General features: G+C 49.6%; 1 protein-coding gene across 5 annotated transcripts in view; it reads right to left on the bottom strand.

Moving 5' to 3' along the window:
- CNTFR (ciliary neurotrophic factor receptor) overlaps positions 1 to 19,797 on the bottom strand; it is a 412,330-nt gene that overhangs the window by 171,543 nt on the left and 220,990 nt on the right. For all 5 annotated transcript variants that reach the window (XM_077936575.1, XM_077936576.1, XM_077936577.1 and 2 more), the window contains one exon: positions 11,774 to 11,855. In XM_077936575.1, coding sequence (XP_077792701.1) covers positions 11,774 to 11,855 — 82 coding nt within the window. The remainder of the gene's footprint in view (positions 1 to 11,773; positions 11,856 to 19,797) is intronic.

Genomic DNA, 19,797 nt, shown 5'->3' with positions numbered 1-19,797 from the left:
TATGCCATATAGCTAAAATTGCACCATACACTGTAGTGGGTAGTGTGCCAAACCAGGACCTGCCAGACCAGGGTTCGAATCCTCACTTGGCCAGGAAGCTCACTGACTGACCTTGGGAGCCAGGCACTGCCTCTCAACCTAGTCTACCTTGCAGGGGTTTTGTGGGGATTAAGCGAGAACCACTGAATCTATGGGACACGGGTGGCGCTGTGGGTTAAACCACTGAGCCTAGGGCTTGCTAATCAGAAGGTTGGCAGTTGGCTCTCGTTGCCCGGTCCCTGCTCCTCCCAACCTAGCAGTTCGAAAGCACGTCAAAGTGCAAGTAGATAAATAGGTACCGCTCTGGCGGGAAGGTAAACGGTGTTTCCGTGCGCTGCTCTGGTTCGCCAGAAGCGGCTTAGTTCTGTTGGCCACATGACCCGGAAGCTGTACGCCGTCTCCCTCGGCCAATAATGCAAGATGAGCGCCGCAACCCCAGAGTTGGCCATGACTGGACCTAATGGTCAGGGGTCCCTTTACTGAATCTATTCTGCCTTGATCACACCACACCTGGAATACCACGTCCAAATCTTGGCACCACAATTTAAGAAGGATGACGACAAGCTGGAAGGTGTGCAGAGGAGGGCGACCAAGATAGCCTTATACGAGGAGTACTTTAAGGAGCTGGGTAGTTTAGACCAGGGGAAGAGGAGAGAAGAGATCAGATATGAAAGCTATCTTCAAATATCTCAAGGGCTGTCACATGGAAGATGGAGCAAGCTTCCCCCCCCCGCTCTGGAGATTAGGATTCGAACCCATGGCTCCAAGTTCCAAGAATGAGGAGGAGGAAGAGAACAGAAAGCTTGCAAAAATCACATAAAGCCACTGAACTTCCAGGGGATGGAAGTCCTGTCTCCCTGCTCTATTGCCCGGGCAGGATTTGACATTCCCAGTGTGGCGCACTTGTGCTTCTCTCTCACACACACTCCCGCCCGGGAGAGGAAGGCTTTCAGCTAGAAGGGTGTTTGGTTCATCGCCCACCCTGCCTTGGCCCCCTCCCTCTGCAATGTCACCATCCTGCCAAAGTAATTTCCTCCTGAGTAGTTCTGACAGCAGCATCCCCATTAAACAAAGTGAAAAGAGCAATTAACTTTCTGCACCTGAGCTAAAAAACGCAAGTGCAACGCGACGTGCTCAGCATGGCGGGATCAATGGCCCTAGACGCCGGGATGGCGGCGAGGGCACCTCCCACCTCGCTGCAGAGAGCCTGGCCCTCTCCGCTCGGCTCACGCTCTGATTAGCCTCCCTGGGGTGCTGGTTGCAAGAGGGTGGCGGTGCCATCCCATGCCCATTCTATGGCATTGTTGAAAATGCATCTCATTTTCCACACTCGGCTGTTGGTGGCACGGCAAGAGCCTGGTCTGCTGAGAAAGGGATGGGATGGAGCAAAGAAACAGAGTTGGGGGGTTTGCCCAGCTCCGAGGGCCTTCTAGCGGTTCCCTCACTGCGAGAAGCCAAGTTACAGGGAACTGGGCAGAGGGCCTTCTCGGTGGTGGCGCCCGCCCTGTGGAACGCCCTCCCACCAGATGTCAAAGAGAAAAGCAACTACCATACTTTTAGAAGACATCTGAAGGCAGCCCTGTTTAGGGAAGCTTTCAATGTTTAACAGACCACTATACAGTGGTACCTCGGGTTAAGAACTTAATTTGTTCTGGAGGTCCGTTCTTAACCTGAAACTGTTCTTAACCTGAAGCACCACTTTAGCTAATGGAGCCTCCTGCTGCCGCCACACCGCCAGAGCACGATTTCTGTTCTCATCCTGAAGCAAAGATTTTAACCCGAGGTACTATTTCTGGGTTAGCAGAGTCTGTAACCTGAAGTGTCTGTTATATAGTCTATAGTATATAGTATATAGTATATTAGGGACGCGGGTGGCGCTGTGGGTTAAAGCCTCAGCGCCTAGGACTTGCTGATCAAAAGGTCGGCGGTTCGAATCCCCGCGGCGGGGTGCACTCCCGTCGTTCGGTCCCAGCGCCTGCCAACCTAGCAGTTCGAAAGCACCCCCGGGTGCAAGTAGATAAATAGGGACCGCTTACCAGCGGGAAGGTAAACGGCGTTTCCGTGTGCTGCGCTGGCTCGCCAGATGCAGCTTTGTCACGCTGGCCACGTGACCCGGAAGTGTCTGCAGACAGCGCTGGCCCCCGGCCTCTTGAGTGAGATGGGCGCACAACCCCAGAGTCTGGCAAGACTGGCCCGTACGGGCAGGGGTACCTTTACCTTTACCTATACAGTGGTACCTCGGGTTAAGTACTTAATTTGTTCTGGAGGTCCGTTCTTAACCTGAAACTGTTCTTAACCTGAAGCACCACTTTAGCTAATGGGGCCTCCTGCTGCCGCTGCACAATTTCTGTTCTCATCCTGAAGCAAAGTTTTTAACCCGAGGTACTATTTCTGGGTTAGCAGAGTCTGTAACCTGAAGCGTCTGTTATATAGTATATAGTATATTACGTTATGTTACGTTATGTTATTATTCCACCTTTTTCCCATACTCAAGGTGGGTCATGGATCAAATAGAAACTGCTAAAAACAAATACAATAATATTTAAAATGCAATTAAGCGCCAATAAAATTTAAACACAGACACTCTCTCTCTCTTTCTATATATGATGCATTAAAGATCTAATAATTAATAAGAGGAGAGTCCCTACAGACCAAAGAGAAGAGGACAATTATGCACCTGAGTTTATTTCATTTGTAAGCAAGGAGGGAGACGGCCAAAAATCCCCTCGGCCTATAACCCAATATGGCAGATGCGAAGGGTCAGGGCTTTTGAATGCTTCAATTTATGGTCTAACAGGGTTCATGTTTTGTAACCTTGTCTTAGCCATTAAGTCTACGCTATAAATAGTTCTAGTCCACGCATTCATGTACCTGTGGTTTATTAACTTTATTATAGATCGACAGCGATCAATAATTTTGTATGGACTATGTATATCATAATCAGTCCCTGTTTGATAAGATTGTATTTTGCAGAATCCTCTATAACCATTTTTAGGTATTAATTTAAAAAATCACACACACAAATATATGTATGAGATTTTTATTAACATTTAAATTTTTAAACAAATTATAAATAAATTCAAATTTGATACCTATAATGTATTCTCTATAAAAGACCTATTAACCAGAGAGTTAGGTCACCTTGAACTTGCGTCTAAGGGAACTTGTTTTGGCTTGCAATGTCAGCTCCAAACAACAAGAGCAACATCACTAGAGCAGAACCAACACCCACCCTCCTCTCCCTTCTCCTTCTTGGAGGAAACTGCATGCCAAGTACATATAATCCCTTATAACTCTTCATAATAATAGCCCCTCTGGAGGTGGTTTGGAGACACAGGCAGTGCAGGGACATCCGTCCCACGTTGCCTGAGAACAGGGGAGGTGGGTTCTGCCCACCCTCCGGGCGAAGGAGAACAGCCCAGAGACAAAAAAAAAAACAAAACAAAACCCTCTGGGTTTTGGTCCAGTAAACGTGGAACAGCTTGATTTTCTCTCTCTCTCAACCACCACCCATGAGGTCAGCCTCCTAAACTGGTCCAGAACCACTTAGTTCTGCAGAACACACAAAAGCAGTATGGTGAAGTGGTTAGGGTCTTGCACTAGGACCTTGGAGACCAGGGTTCAAATTCCCACTTTGCTCACCCACTAAAACTCTGCATTGGTAAGCAATTTTGGTAAGCAAATTTTATGCCAAGAGCTTAGTTGAGTTGATACTGGCAGTGTGGTGTAGTGGTTAGGGTGTTACACTAGGACATTGGAGACCAGGGTTCAAATTATCACTTCGCTCACCCACTAAAACTCTGAACTGGTAAGCAATTTTGGTAAGCAAATTTTATGCCAAGAGCTTAAGTGAGTTGATACTGGCAGTGTGGTGTAGTGGTTAGGGTGTTACACTAGGACCTTGGAGTTCAGGGTTCGAATTCCCACTTGGCCACGAAGCTCACTTCAAATTCTGCTTCGAATCTTCCATTGGCAGGAAGCTGACCGGCTGACCTGGGGGGTCACTCACCACTTCTCAGCCTATCCTACCTTATAGGGTTGTTGTGGGGATATCAACCACCTTGAGCTCCTTGGAGAATAAGGTGGGATGGAAACGCAGTAAATAAATGCAATGAATGAATGAATGGTGCCAGCAAAAAGATTTGCAAACCCATTTCCTGATTCTGGCCAGAAAGCCACTTCCGCCCTACAGAGGAGGTGGGGTTGCGGGCGTCACGGCCCCAACACATGTGCAGCGGCTGGAATCAGCTGCTGCGCAATTTGGGGGGGGGGGGAATTCCCGCCCACGTCATCCCCTGGCCAGCCAATCAGCAACCAAGGTGTTCAAGTACCAAGGTACCACTGTATTTAATCGGAATCTCCTTTCTTGTCTGTTGAGTCCACTGGTTTGGATTCCTCACCTTTGGAGCAGCAAAAAAACAAGCTTGCTGCATTTCCCATGAAACTGTGCTCCAGGTATTTGAAGATGGCAACTTCTTGAGATGTCCACGCGTTCTAGCATTATGAGAGAGGGAGACCTTTCTCAGTGCCATGTGTTATTTCATAAATATCTTATCATGCTGCCTCTTGCTTGCTTTTTCTCTGAACTGAAAAGTTCTAATCACCGCAACCTTTCCTCTCGGGGAGTACTGTGCAAGGGACAAATCAGCAATTAATCCGACCGGAAACTTGCAAGGCCCCATCAGGTCGGGGAATCCATAAGTGATCTGCTGCCATTGCAAGGACCGTAGCCTCGGTCAAGGCCCCAGGGAGAGTCAAGACCTTCTGCAAAGGACAAGTCACTTCCAGGCTCTGCTGCATCTGAGAACTTTGCTCCGCGTTCTGCCTTCCTAGGCAAAACACAGCTCCTGAGATGCCTCTGCGTCCGGGAACAAGAGAGGTGGCCCCTCACCCGTTGCTCCGAACCTTTGCCCTCTCCCTGTCAAGACATGCAGGGTGAATTACAGTTAAACCCCAGAGGCTGACCTCACTGTGCGGCAGGGCAAGAGGCCTGCGAAGAAATGGGGTCACGTTTCTCTGGCTGCTATTTTGGGAGTCCACTGTTCCTTGCTGTTCCCTGCGCACTCCTCTGCAACACTGACCAAGCGGCAGGGGGGCAGGGGGGGTCGTGGCCTCTGGGTGCCTGCAAAGAGTCCCTTTCCCTCCCTCTTGCAGGACGCAAGGGAGTCCAAGTCAGGTGCGCAGTCCGCAGGAGGAAGGGAGATGCAGGGCAGGTGCCAGAAGGCAAGCTCCGTTGCGTGGCGAGTTCCTGCCCCCCCCCAGTGGAAATAAAGACACATGACACAATTATGAAGGTTAATGGGCTAAATAAGGCCACAACTTTCTTGGTTACAGGTGATTAGTGGTATTGGTATTGGCTTAGGCATTGTTCCTAACCGACTATATCCAACTTTAGCCTGTCCGCTTGAAGTCTGGGAAGGGTTAACCACCAGTAGGGGGAGTCCTGCTGATGCACATCAACTAGGAACTCCCCCGGGGTCACCGATAGGGGGCGTGCCTTAGGCCCTCACCTCCCTAGGCTTCGGACAGGGCCACGCCCCCCCCCCCCCAGAATCCTTTATCCTTTATCGGACTACCCTTCAATATGTGGGGCAGGTGATGGCGCTTCCTCCCCTCTTCCATCTACAGAACAATACCAATGCCTAACTGCCAATACCCAGAAAGTTGTGATGATTTGCTACAAGGCAGGTGAAAACCAAGTGGCTGGTGCCAATTTGCCAAGTGGAAAAATTCCTACCAAGCCCCTCAATGGTGACCAACCAAGGTCCATAGCAAGGTCAAGGAACAAAAACCTTATAGGGCGGGAGGGTGGGGAAAGCAGGAACAGGTTGCAGGCGGCAAAGAGGGAGATCCCCAGCCAAGTCCTGCTTTAAATAAGGTGGGCCACACCCCCAGAGCCGGCCAATTGGCTGGCCAGGAGGTGATGTGGTCGGGAATCCCCCCAATCATGCGGAGGCTGGGTTCCAGCCGTTGTGCGCATGGTGGGGCCATGAAGCCCGCAACCCCACCTCCTCCGAAGGGCAGAAGTGGCTCTCCCAAACAAACTGGCTCCCGAGCGCCGCAAACCCGGAAGTAAGTGTCCCAGTCTACAAACTTTTTCGGAAGCTGAATGTCTGACGCAGTTTCTGCTTCAGTGCAGGAAGCTCCTGCATCCAATCGGAAGCCGTGCCTTTGTTTTCAAACCATTTCAGGAGTCAAACAGACTCCCGGAATGGATTACGTTTGAGAACCGAGGTACCAGTGTATTAGGAAGAATTTTCTGGCGGTAACAGCTGTTCAAGAGTGGAACAGTCTCCCTCGGAAGGTGGTGGACTCTCCTTCACTGGAGGTTTTCAAACAGTTTTTAACATGTGATATTTTATTGTATTTTTGGTTTTTATGGAAGCCGCCCAGAGTGGCTGGGGAGGCCCAGCCAGATGGGCGGGGTATAAATAATAAATTATTATTATTATTATTATTATTATTATGGACATCTGTCATGGATGCTTTAGTTGACATTCCTGCATTGCATGGGACTGGACCAGATTGGGGGCTCCTTTCCAACTCTGCAATTCTATGGTCCTATGACATGTTGTGAGTAAATGTGAAAAACCTTGTTGATGACAATGACAATGGTGATCTCCAGATGTTCTTGGAGGGCAGATCCCACCACTCTTGACCCCTGGGAGTGCTGGCTGATGGAGGCGGGGGTCCCATAACATGGTAGTGGGTTGTGAATGGATGACCCTTGGCATCTCTTCTAACTCTACAATTCTGTGATTCTATGAACATCTGGAGGGGACCACTTTGGGGGAGACTGGCATAAATTAAACGCCTTCTCTCCACAGCAGGAGACAACCACCCTGTCCTTGTCCTCGTATTATATAACAACAACAACAACAACAACAACAACAACAAATTTATTTATACCCCACCCTCCCTGGCCAGAGCCGGGCTCAGGGTGGCTAACACCAAAAAGATCACAGTAAAAACATAAGGGGGGGGGGGCAATTTAAAATACAGGTTAAAATGCAATTTAAAATGCAGCCTCATTTTAAAAGTATCCAATAAATCAAGACCATAAGGGAGGGAAATATAAGGGTCAGACTGAGTCCAAACCAAAGGCCAGGCGGAACAGCTCTGTCTTGCAGCCCTGCGGAAAAATGTCAAATCCTGCAGAGCCCTGGTCTCTTGTGACAGAGCGCTCTACCACGTCGGGGCCAGTACTGAAAAGGCCCTGGCCCTAGTTGAGACCAATCTAACAACCTTGCAGCCTGGGACCTCCAAAATGTTGTCATTTGTGGACCTTAAGGTCCTCTGCAGGGCATACCAGGAGAGGCGGTCCCATAGGTGACCTTTGCTGTGGCTGCAACCTGCGCCTCCATGGAAAGGGAGGCGTCGAAGGTTACACCCAAGCTCTTGACAGAAGGCGCTGGCACTAATTGAGCCCCCGCAAGAGATGGGAAGCCCAAGCAGCGACTTAGTGGCTCAGAAGCTCTGAGGTTCAGAGGGAGGGCCTTTTGGGGCCAGCAAGCCTGGGCACTTGCCCTGGATAACCCAGCATCCAACAAAGCCCACCAGCTGGCCTCCCGTGCCCCAGTTGTGCCTCTTCCAGTCTGCTCAGTGACTTTTCTGAGAGCGGGAAGACGATTCCGGCCAGCAGCCCACAGCCCTCTGCCTCTGGCCTGCCAGCCGAGACACGCAAGAGGGAATTCCATTATTCAGTATTAGAGAGACGCAAGACACAAAACGGCCCGGAGGCTGTTTCCTGCCTTTAAAATATACATGGGTGTGTGTTTGCGCGCTGGCAGGTATACCGGCCGAGGCTCGCAAGCAGAGTGTGTGTGACAGCTTGGGAAGGCAGGGAGTTCTCGTCCTGGCAGGGCCTGAGCGCCGGCTGGCTCTCTGCAGCAGACACGTCAGGAAAACAGAAAGAGACGGGACCGTAAAGGACTGCCAAGGTCCAACGTTTGGAGAGCGGGTTGTGCTGGGCTGATATCTTCTGAGGCTGCTTTATTCTTGCCTCATTTCCAGAGAATTGCAGAGTCGGAAGGGACCCTGAGAACATAGCTGTCAACCTTCCCTTTTTTTGCAGGAAATTCCCGTATTCCAGCACCGTTTCCCACTGCTATCTTGGATTGTCAGATATCCCGTAGACTGTCCCCAGGACAGGTGATCCTTTATTTTCAAATTTGAAAGTTGACAGCTGTGCCTGAGAATCACCTAGCGTAGCCCCTGAAATGCAGGAATCTCAGCTAAAGCATCCACAACTAATGGTAATAATAATTTTGTTATTTGTACTCCGCCCATCTGGCTGGGTTTTCCCAGCCACTCTGGGCGGTTCCCAGCAGAACAGTAAACACAGATTAAAACTTCAAACAGGGCTCACAGGGTGGCCTTCAGATGTCTTCTAAAAGTCAGATAGTTGTGTATTTCCTTGAAATCTGATGGGAGGGCATTCCACAGGGCAGGTGCCACCACCAAGAAGGCCTTCTGCCTGGTTCCCTGTAGCCTCTCTTGTTGCAGTGAGGGAACCACCAGAAGACCCTCGGAGCTGGACCTCAGTGTCCGGGCTGAATGATGGGGGTGGAGATGCTCCTTCAGATGGCCACCCAACCTCTGCTTAAAAACCTTCAAGGAAGGAAAACCCGCCACCTTCCAAGGGAGACCCTTCCACTGTCAAACAGCTCTTAGAAAGTTCTTTCTGATGTTTAATCAGAAAATCTCCTTTCTTGTCACTTGAAGCCATAGGTTCAGGTCTGCAGAAAGCAGGCTTGCTCCATCTTCCATGTTTTTTTTCTTTCGTCCCCCCCCCCCCCATGTGACAGATATTTAAGATATTTGAAGGTGGTTCTCATATCTTCTCTCAGTCTCCTCTTCTCCAGGCTAAACATACCCAACTCCTTCATTATGGTGCTGGAGGAGACTCTTGAGAGTCCCATGGGCTGCAAGAAGATCAAACCTCTCCATTCTGAAGGAAACCAGCCCTGAGTGCTCACTGGAAGGACAGATCCTGAAGCTGGGGCTCCAAGACTTTGGCCACCTCATGAGAAGAGAAGACTCCCTGGAAAAGACCCTGATGTTGGGAAAGATGGAGGGCACAAGGAGAAGGGGGCAACAGAGGACAAGATGGTTGGACAGTGTTCTCGAAGCGACCAGCATGAGTTTGACCCAACTGCGGGAGGCAGTGGAAGACAGGAGTGCCTGGCGTGCTCTGGTCCAGGGGGTCACGAGGCGTCGGACATGACTAAACGACTCAACAACAAAACAACAACAACAAACTGCCTCAGCCCCTAGGAGTTGGCCTTGCTTCTTTAGAGGAGAAAGCGTTCCTGCCAAGGGGAAGGGAAGAGCTGCACCTGGCTGCTGGAAGGTGGGGGGCATCAGATGAACCCCTTGCCTTGCATCCTGAGGATTACGCTTGCTCTCAGAGATGCCCCCCCTGCCCGCAGCACAATCACGGCACCTGCAGCCCCCCGACTCCAACCTCTCCATGGGGCATTGCAGCAGAGCTGATTGGCAAAGATTAGCGCCAGAGTTGGAAGCAGGGAGGGAGCTGAGAAAGTCAAATCGCCCTCCCTCTGCTTGAATAATGATGGAGCCTAATTGCTTATTGCTGGTTACTAAGCTACGGGATGGCAGCCGCTCGGACACCCATCAATATATTAACCCCGGCATGCAGCCCGAACAAGCTCATTCATTTCCAAGGGTGTTTATCTCCCTCCTTGCCTCCGTTCTCTGGGGAGAAAACATAATTATTATTTAAATGTGAGTTAATTCAGCCAAGGTGTTGATCAATAATGGAGAATTACTCGTTTAAAAATAGAGAAATCACCAGGCGAGGAGAGGCACATGCGAGACCCAGGGAGGACTCAATTATGGAGAAGGGGCTCAAAAGAAAAAGCCGAAAAACAACAAGCCCACAGCCCACGAAGGTCAGGTTCGAGGCAAGTTCTGTCGGAGCCCAGCCTCTGTCTCTAAAAGGGGCAGAATTTCTGCATCATCATCATCATCATCATCATCATCATCATCATATTTATATGCCACCCATCTGATTGGCTTGCCCCAGCCACTCTGGGCAGCTTCCAACAAATTATAAAACCACAGTAAAACATCTGCAAAATCCCAAGACATTCGAACTCCTAATAGTTCTTGGATTTCCCTCTTTTTTGGATCAGGAAACGTGTTTACAGGACTTTTGCTACCACCAAACACCACACCATTAGGACGTAAGAGGAGATGTCCTGGATGCGAATGACGCTCTCTTCTGCCCACCCCAAATGAGCTGGCCTGGAGAGATTCACAAACCGGACACCAAGGCAAAATCTGCCCACGCCCATCGACAACCGCATCCAATAGGCTAAGTTGTTTCTAAAGGCAGCGAATGCATCTTAGGTTGTCATAGCTAAAAGACTGCACCCTCCATGTAGTTATCTAATGCTCTTTCCTTTTTTTAAAAAAAAAGACATAGAATCACAGAATTGGAGAGCCCTCTGGACATCCAGCGACTATGAGTTCCACATATGTATCCCTAGAATATTGTAATATGCAAGCTGTTTGGAACGAGTCGCTCACAGCTAAGACATCTTTCAAAAACAAAAACAAGACCAAGTGTGCTAGCCGGTGTCTCTTATTTTTTCACCATCAAACAAAACAGAACAACTCATTTATTTATTTATTTTTTAAAAATACACCACCCAGTAAAATCAGTGCAGTGATCAGTATGAACCATACTAAGGGATGTCTTCATTGGGGGGCCAGAATGCCCCATAACTGGCATTTGCCTGATCGAAACAGGGAGAGAGCATGCCCTTGGCTTCTCCACTAGATGGCCCTCAGAGGGCCCCATCCGCAGGGATTTCAGCTACTCCAGAGTTGCAGCAAGTTCGCCTCTTCAGCCCCAGAGTGTAGCTGTGAGGTACTTGGGAGAAATTGTGGAATATCCCTACACAGACACAACCCTGCTCTTTAGTTGACAGCTCTCTGGGCATTTGGGATGGTGCAGAAAAACACCTTGTAATGCTCTGTGCAATTGACTTCTACTCTTTTTACACAAGCCATGTGAGTAAGGAGTTGGACACCTGGACAAGTGGCCACCTGGATGCTTCACCATGTGTCACAGAGAAGCTCAGATTCAGTCAACTCGCCCCCAGCACTGTCTTGGAGTGTCTATGCTGGGCAAACAAGAAACTGCCTTGGCCATTCGTCCTGCAGAAATCTCCTGCTCTGGCTTAGGCCCAGAATATCTGAAGGACCAAATTCTTCCAGACAGATCTGCCTGGGCTCTGCGATCTTTGGGAGAGGTCCTTTCCTAGATGCCGCCACCCTCACAAGCATGCTGGGCGAGGACAGGGGACAGGGCCTTCTCGGTGGTGGCTCCCAGACAACTTTGGGACTCCGAAAGAAGCCAGACTGGCTCCCTCCTTGTCTTTCCACCAGCAAGCGAAGACTGATTTATTCTGACGGGACCTTTGGGAACCGATTGTTTCTTTTGAGACAGGGGCTTTCAAATCGCACCGTGCTGTTTTTATGGTCTGTGTTTTAATAGATTTGTTTTTATATTGTTTCAACTCTATTAGAGTTGACTTGCCTTTTTTTATAGGTGTTTTGATTTTTGTGTTTTGATCTGAGCTGCTTAAATTTCTCTGTAAGCCACCTTGAGACCTGGTCTGGGGAAAAGCTGGAATATAAATAAGTAGTAAAATAACCATAAATCTCCCACTGATGTTGGGATGGAGAAGAGCCAACTACTTACCCTGCTGGCTGTGCCTCTGAGCATAAACGACCACCACCGCAGCTAGCACCACGTAACACGCTGCCGACACAGGGTAAGCCATCTGCAGGAGCAAACACACAACAGCGAGGGGTCAGTGGGGCCAAAACGTGAGAGGAAGGGAAGAAGGAAGCAACAATCAATAAGAAATGGGCTCACAAATGGTTGCAGCATCACAAGAACTGGGCGAAACAGTTCTACCCTTGTTCTCTTTCCCACATGGCTGACAAAGGCCAGCGGAGAGAGATTTGCCTGGCACCGCCCAGTGCCACGGTCAGGATTCGAACCCATGTCTCCCAGGTCTTAATATAATACAGAGGTGCTGCAGCTGCAGCTGGCATCAGACTGCATTCCCTTTGACTTGTCCCTCTCGGCAACCCATGTGTCCCAACACGTTGCGTCACCTGAAAATGCACGCTCCGTCTTTGCAAGATTAGAGGGACAGGGCATTGTGTGGTCAATACAAAACCGTGGTGTTCTCCCCAAACCCCAAAAGATGCCCAAAAGATGCCCTCTTGGATTGAGGGCTGAAAACCAAGAAGCCTCAAGGAGAGAAGAGGGGTTTCTGAGCTACCTACTTGTGTAGACCAGACTTTCCCCACCTTGGCGCCTTCTGGATCTTTGAACTACAACTCCCATAAGCCCCAGCCAGTGCATCACTATTGTCTGCTCCAGCAGAGATGTGTTGTCAGAGGCTGATGGGAGTTGTAGGGAAAGCCCAACCTTCTGCAATGTGGAAATCCTGCCCCCAGCTGTCCCTGGGTGGGCTCAAACCACCAAACTTCTGGTAGTGGCCCATGAAACAAGCAAGAGGCAAGGAAAGGAACGATCTGTTAGGAGGATGAGAGTTGTGGTGCAAAACAGGAAGAAGGCACCAGGTTGGGAAAAGGTGCTCTACAAGAAAGCCAGCTAAAGGTCTCATCTCCGGAGGAAACTGCTCTTTACTGCTAAATTGGAGCAAACAGCAATTTGGGTTTTCTCCGGGTGAATGTTTGCCTCCAATTTAGCACCAAAGAACAGGTTTTCCCTGGGAAAGGAGAAAGCTGCTTGAACCCGTGCTTTGGGGGCCTGAGGCCTGTAGAAGTGTGGATAAGCTCTCAGAGGGAATAATATTAAAAACAGAAATGAGAGAGAAAACAGAACGGTTCAAAACTAGCAGAGGAACAGGGAAGAAGAGATTTCTCCACAAACCTCCTAGGTTGACTCCCCCGTGCCCCCCTCTGCTCCACCCCCCCCCCCAAGAAATCAATGTTTTCGGAAGAAATGGCTCTTCTTTTGCGTTGAGTGAAAATGTCACAGAAGGAGCGGAAATGGAACACCTCGTGTCTAAATGTTTCACTTCTTGTCAATTGGCGGCACTTCAAATTGCTTCTACAGGCTTGTTTTAAGAGAGAATCTTTGCAGCGGTGTTCAGGATAAAGCGACTGCTGTCACAATCCGGAGCGTGGATGAGAGCGAGTCGCGTGGAAGGCAACGGGGGTGGAAAGGGTGTGCACAACCGCCGGGCCGGCTCCATGAAGGGCCTCTGCAGGAGAGGCAAAACCTATCGCTACCATCGCTTCTGGGTTCCTTCGGGCTGGTGGCAAATTTTGTAGGACGACTCATGCAACATGTTGGGAGACTAATATATACACAATAATTACCAAAATAATTATGCATTCTTTATCAATCTTCTGAGAAAAATACAAAACCTTATGCAAAGCCACAGAGACTTGTGAACTACCCAACCTAGGATGAACTTACAATGTCTGATTTCAATAGATTTTTCAGGCGCTTAACTCAGTCTTTTGTTTTCTTTTTCTTTTTAGGTAAGTTCATGAAGATACCAACAAAAGGTAAGTTTGGTGTTGTTCACAATACCAAGAGATGCTAATGAAGTTGTAAAGGTAAAGGTAAAGGGACCCCTGACCATTAGGTCCAGTTGCGGATGACTCAGGGGTTGCGGCGCTCATCTCGCTTTACTGGCCAAGGGAGCCGGCGTACAGCTTCCAGGTCATGTGGAAGCATGACTAAGCCACTTCTGGTGAACCAGAGCAGTGCACGGAAACACCATTTACCTTCCCGCTGGAGTGGTACCTATTTATCTACTTGCACTTTGACGTGCCATGGATTGAAAGTGCCCATCGCTGCCTCCTTCCCCCTATGAGTTCATCCACAAATCCTTTTCTCCTGTGACTTCTAGGCACACGAACGAGAGGTTTTTCTTCTCCCCAGCCGCTTTCTCCAGGAAAACCCTGGTTTACCACTGAAACGGAACCAACGTCAACCCACAGAAAACCTGATTGGGGATTGTTCTGATTCACTGGGAATCAGTGGGCTTTCCTGCGGTGGGACGGGAAAAACCCTCTCGGACACCACGGGACAAATGAAAGTGTCCCTTTCTCTACTCTGATGGTTGGGGTTTGTTTTATGTTTAAAGTAATAAATATTATTTTATAAATAAACAAAAGAGAAAGAGCATAAAGTTATACTGTCACAGCAGGTTGAAAGCTGCAAGGGCATCATTCACCTTGCTGTTGGAAAACATTTCAAAAAACAGCAATTCTTTCACAAAACTTTCAGCCTGGTTTATGGGTACAGTGGTACCTCTGGATGCGAACGGGATCTGTTCCCAGAGTCCCCTTTGCATCCTGAAGCGAATGCAACCCGCGTCTGCGCATGCACAGGTCGCGATTTGCCACTTCCGCGCATGCGCGCGACGTCATTTTGGCTGTCTGTGCATGTGCGAGCAGCGAAACCCGGAAGTAACGTGTTCTGTTACTTCTGGGTCACCGCGGAGCTCAACCCAAAAGCGCTCAACCTGAAGCAACTTCAACCCGATGTATGACTGTATTATTTTGCAATCAGTTTGCTTAAATCACAGTTGCTGTGGACCAATTTTTCCACAATCCATTCAAGAGATATGCTTCCTATCCACCCACCCCCAATTTTTCAGCTACTATAATCTTAGCAGGTTGAACAATGGTGGGGTGTTTTTGTGGGGAGAGGGGTCAGGGTCAAGGGGAGAGCGAAGAGGAAGGGTTGAGCCATGCCTACCTCAGTCCCAAGGGAGAACGGGCCATGTATGAGGCGTCCCGTGCAAATCCTCTCCCAACCTTTCCTCGAGCCCCAAATCCACAGCAAAGCACCACGGCTCACCTGCAAGCACACCTTCAGCAAGGGAAAGGTGGGGCAGGTGTGTGTGTTTGATGGAGGGGAAGTGTCGGTGCCAGGGGCATTGGGGGAACATGAAACACCCCCCCCCCCAATCTCTGCATCATCTCATTTCCTTTTCCTCAGATCCAGGGATGAAAGGCTTTGGCAGGATGAAAAAGCCCATTGGTGTTCTCTCCTCGTCCCAGAGTCCCAACAAGTCTCCCTTTAATAGGACTCGAGCCGCAGGGCGCTTGCGGAGAGCTTGTCAGCCTCGAACCCCAGAGAAAAAGCAGGCCGCGCCGCCAAGCTCTTCAGAAAAAGTCTTACCTGCGGGGTCAGCCCTGCTCCCACTTGAAAGGGCACCTTTAATCTGATTTAAGCGCCGCCTGTCAACGGAAGGAGCTGGGAAAGGCCCGGAGGATCCAGACAATTACAAGAAGGAGAAGCCTGCCAGATCCCTCCTCTCTCTCTTTTTCATTTATAAAAATTCACAAAGGATGGGGGGCGAGGACCACAAGAGTCAAGGAAGGAGGGTGGGCACCGCTGGGGAAGTCCCAGGTGCCCAAATCCCACTCATCCATTTGGAAGAGCAAGTGTCGGCTGAAGGTCTACGGTGAATGGCTGTTGGGTTGTGACGATGGAGTGCTGTCGGCAGACTGTGAACCAGCTGGAAAACACGCTTGGCTTGGCAAGTGGGGGCCACATCCACCAGCTGGAAGGAACAATGGCAGTCCTGGCAGTGGGGGGGGGGCAGAAGGAAAGGCTGGCACCAGGCTGGCGGGAGGCAGTGAAGAACAGACAGTGAGGAACAAATAAGGCCAATTTCAGATGGGTGGACATTTTGGTTTGGTGCAACAAGGGGAGCAGCAGAGAGATCCAGCCAGCTGGGAGGGGTGCAGAGGTGGGCAACCAAGAGGATGAAGAAATGGAAACCAAGCCTTGCGAGGAACGGTTGAGGGAGTTGGGGGTGTTTACCCTGGAGAAGAGGAGGCTGAGGGGAGATAGCTGCCTTCAAATATCTCAAGGGCATCTCGAGGTGGTTTTCTCCTGTTCTAGGACGAAAGGCTTCACGTTACAAGGAAGGAGATTCCAACTCAACACCAGGAAGAACTTTTGGGCAGTAAGAGCTGTTCAACAGGGAAACAATCTCCCTTGGAAAGTGGTGGACTCTCCTTTGTTGGAGGTTTTAAGCGGCTCCAGGTTGGAAGGCAGGGATTGTGATTCCTGCATTAGACATAGCTGTCAATGTTTTCCTTTTTTAAGGGAAATTCCCTTATTCTGAATAGGATTCCTCGCAAGAAAAGGGAAAAGTTGACAGCTATGACATTAGATGACCTTGAAGATCCCTTCCAACTCTATAATTCTATGGTTCTATATTGCGTAAAAGTGTTCCTATCGTACTACCAACCTCACTGTCTGCTTGTGAAACATGGACCACTTATAAACGCCATCTCCAACTCCTCGAAAGATTCCATCAACGGTGTCTCCGAAAAATCTTACACATCACTTGGAAGACAGGTGAACAAATGCCAGTGTACTGAAAGAACCAAAGATCACCAGTGTTGAAGCAAAGATTCTTCAACATCAACTTCCGTTGGACTGGTCATGTTGTGCGGATGCCTGATTATCGTCTTCCAAAGCAACTACTCTACTCCAAACTTAAAAATGGAAAGTGTAATGCTGGTGGTCAACAAAAGAGGTTTAAAGATTCTCTCAAGGCAAATCTAAAAAAAATGTAGTCCAACTGGAGAACAGCCTTGACCAAAGGTGTCATGGGCTTTGAAGAAACTCGAACTCAGGACGCAAGGGAGAAACGTGCTAAGAGGAAGGCACGCTTGGCAAAACCACACCGTGATCAACTCCTGCTCTGAAACCAATGTCCCCACTGTAGAAGGACGTGTGGATCCAAAATTGGCCTCCACAGTCACTTACGGACTCATTGTTAAAACTGTATTTATGGAAGACAATCGTACTGAGCTACAAGTGATCGCCAAAGAGAAAGAAAGAGAAAAAGTGTTCCGTAGAGTCTTCACCTCTAAGCATGCACAGATTGCGGGTTATCTTCTTCAGCAATTGCCAAAGCCCATGTATTTTTGCACCACAATATAAGATTTAAACCACTCAATGTTTTCCACTTTCGCGCAACAGAAATCCTAGCTGCTGATTGCCAATTCCCAGGTTTTCAAAGATACCTGGCATTCCCAGAGAAATGCCAAAACATTCCTTGAGAAATGCCAGGCCTGCCATTTGCACAGCCTTCACCTGCAGATGGCTCTTTCATGCAACCACAGATCTGACTGGCTCCTCGTTGTCGCTGTCCCAATATATGCTATGTGATCGCTGGCTGGGATCACCCCAGTGACCGAGCCAGGATGGAGAGGGAAACATCAGCTTTGAGATAAGGAGAGCAAAAGTCGCCCGGGAAGAAAGCGGCAGCAATCAAGACTGAGAAAAGAGCGTCCATCTAGGAAACATTTCCACCCCGCTGACATCTCTCTGAAGTCAGAATCTGATGATATTTCAGCGCAGACACGACACGCTGGCACAGTGAAGGGAGAGAGAAATTGTACACACAGCAGGGCTAAAGTGGAAAGAGAACGGCAGCGGTCATGGCTGCAGCACACAAATACGGAGACCACAAAGGAAGAGGAAATCCGGACGATGGTCTGAGCAACAGGTTGCACTTAAGACACACAGAGCTGGGAGGGAGAACAAGGCTCATCGAGCCGAACTCCCTGCAATGCAAGAATTACAAACGTAACTAAGCCTATGTATGCAAAGCTGAAAGGAAGATACAAGGTTGGATCCAAACACCAGCCTCAAATTCTATGGTAAATACAATAATGCTAGAAAAATGCAACCTGGGTTTATAAACTGGTGCAAAGAGGAACAGGTGAAGTGTTGATGGGAGTTGGTTTGCGTGACAAGTCCCCCCGCCCCCCGTGGAAATAATGACACATGACACAATTATTAAGGTTAATGGGCTAAATAAGGCCACCACTTCATTGGTTACAGGTGATGAGTGGTATTGGCTTAGGCATTGGTCCTAACCGACTATATCCAACTTTAGCCTGTCCGCTTGAAGTCCGGGAAGGGTTAACCACCAGTAGGGGGCGTCCTGCTGATGCACATAAACTAGGAACTCCCCCAGGGTCACTGCTAGGGGGCGTCCCTTAGGCCCTCACCTCCCTAGGCTTTGGACAGGGCCACGCCCCCCGGAATCCTTTACCGGACTACCCTTCAATATGCGGGGCAGGTGATGGCGCTACCTCCCCTCTTCCATCTACAGAGCAATACCAATGCCTAACCACCAATACTGAGAAAGTTGTGATGATTTGCTATGAGGCAGGTGAAAACCAAGTGGCTGGTGCCAATTTGCCAAGTGGAAAAATTCCTACCAGGCCCCTCAACGGCGACCAACTAAGGTCCATAGCAAGTTCAAGGAATGAAAACCTTATAGGGTGGGAGGGTGGGAGAAGCAGGGACAGCTGGCAGGAGGGGTAAGAGGGAGATCCCCGTCCGCACCTGCCTTAAATAGGGCAGGCCACGCCCCCCAAGCCAGCCAATTGGCTGGCCAGGGGATGATGCGGCCTGGGATTCCCCCAATTGCGCAGGGGCGGGGCCGTGACGCCTGCAATCCCACCTCCTCTGCAGGGCAGAAGTGGCTTTCCTGGAGCACACAACTCCATTACAATTTTACCTTCTCCACCAGCTTCCAGTCTGTTTACAGACCTAATTTTAGATGCTGGTTTTATTACCTTCCAAATGAAGGTAATAAATGAAGCTGAATGTTCAGGAGAGAGAGAAAAGAAGCCTCATTTTCATGCAGCGCATAAACTACAGCGCTCCAACAGGAGACCAACCTAGACGGCTTAGACAAACTGGACTAGATGGGCATTGGCCTGATCCAGAAGCCTCTTCTATGTTCATAGAAAACTGCTTATAATTACAGCCCCCACTCCCCCCCCCCAGCTCAGTTCAGAACGCAGCCGGAATACACTCTCGAGATACATTGCAACTGTAAGTAGTTTAATAAGTGGAGATTAATATGGTTATTTAAAAATGGAGATGATTACTATCCGTCCAAAAATAGCAAGTCGTTCCTCTTCCCGGAGCAATAGAGGACGTGGATTGCTCCAATTCAGGAAGGAAGCTGCTCTTTCACGCCTCAGGAGCCTGCCTGGGTTTTTCCAGGAAGTCTGGCTGTGCAGAAGAACCTCAGGGGGGTGTGCTTTGGGTTGGGGGGGGCAGCAGCAGTTGGCAGAGATCCCTGGACCACACATCTGACCTTTGCTCTGCCAACCATGCAGAGAGAGTGAGTCTTGGCAGCCGCAGGGCCACAGTCTGCCCAGCTGGCAGGGAGCGCCACACCGATGTGCCGCTTCCCGGCTAAACAAAACGAGTAAATAACTGATTGTTTAAAACCCACCAAGTGACAACTGAAAAGGCGAAGTCTAAATGAAGGGTGGCAGCAGAGAAGGGAGCGCGATGGTGGTCTATAAAAACCAATGAGCGGTTTTTGCAATTTAATTTATTTCATGGAACAAGAGCTCGCAGGAAGCAGGTTGGACAACTGATGTGCGCTGGGCCTGGGGATAACCCAAGAACCGCAGTCCAGGTCCGGTCCAGAATCCAAAGGTTCCGCTGGGAGTCAGTCCGACAGGGCCAAGGCAGGACACGAGGCAGGAAACCAGGCAAGGACAGGTACAGGATCTGGCATACAGCAGCGTTGCTCACGCAACCTGGGCCAGGGTCCGACAGCCTTTTATCTTTGTCGGGGTAGCGGCCGGTCCTGATCCCCCAGCGACTCACCTCCCTGTCTCGCCCGAAGGCGAGCACTCCTCCTGCGAGTACTCAGGTCTCTTCTTCTC

This window comes from Podarcis muralis, chromosome 11 (assembly GCF_964188315.1).
Source record: "Podarcis muralis chromosome 11, rPodMur119.hap1.1, whole genome shotgun sequence".
In the NCBI taxonomy this organism is placed as follows: domain Eukaryota; kingdom Metazoa; phylum Chordata; class Lepidosauria; order Squamata; family Lacertidae; genus Podarcis; species Podarcis muralis.
The sequence above is the reverse complement of the archived record's forward strand: the minus strand, read 5'-3'. Positions and strand labels throughout refer to the sequence as shown.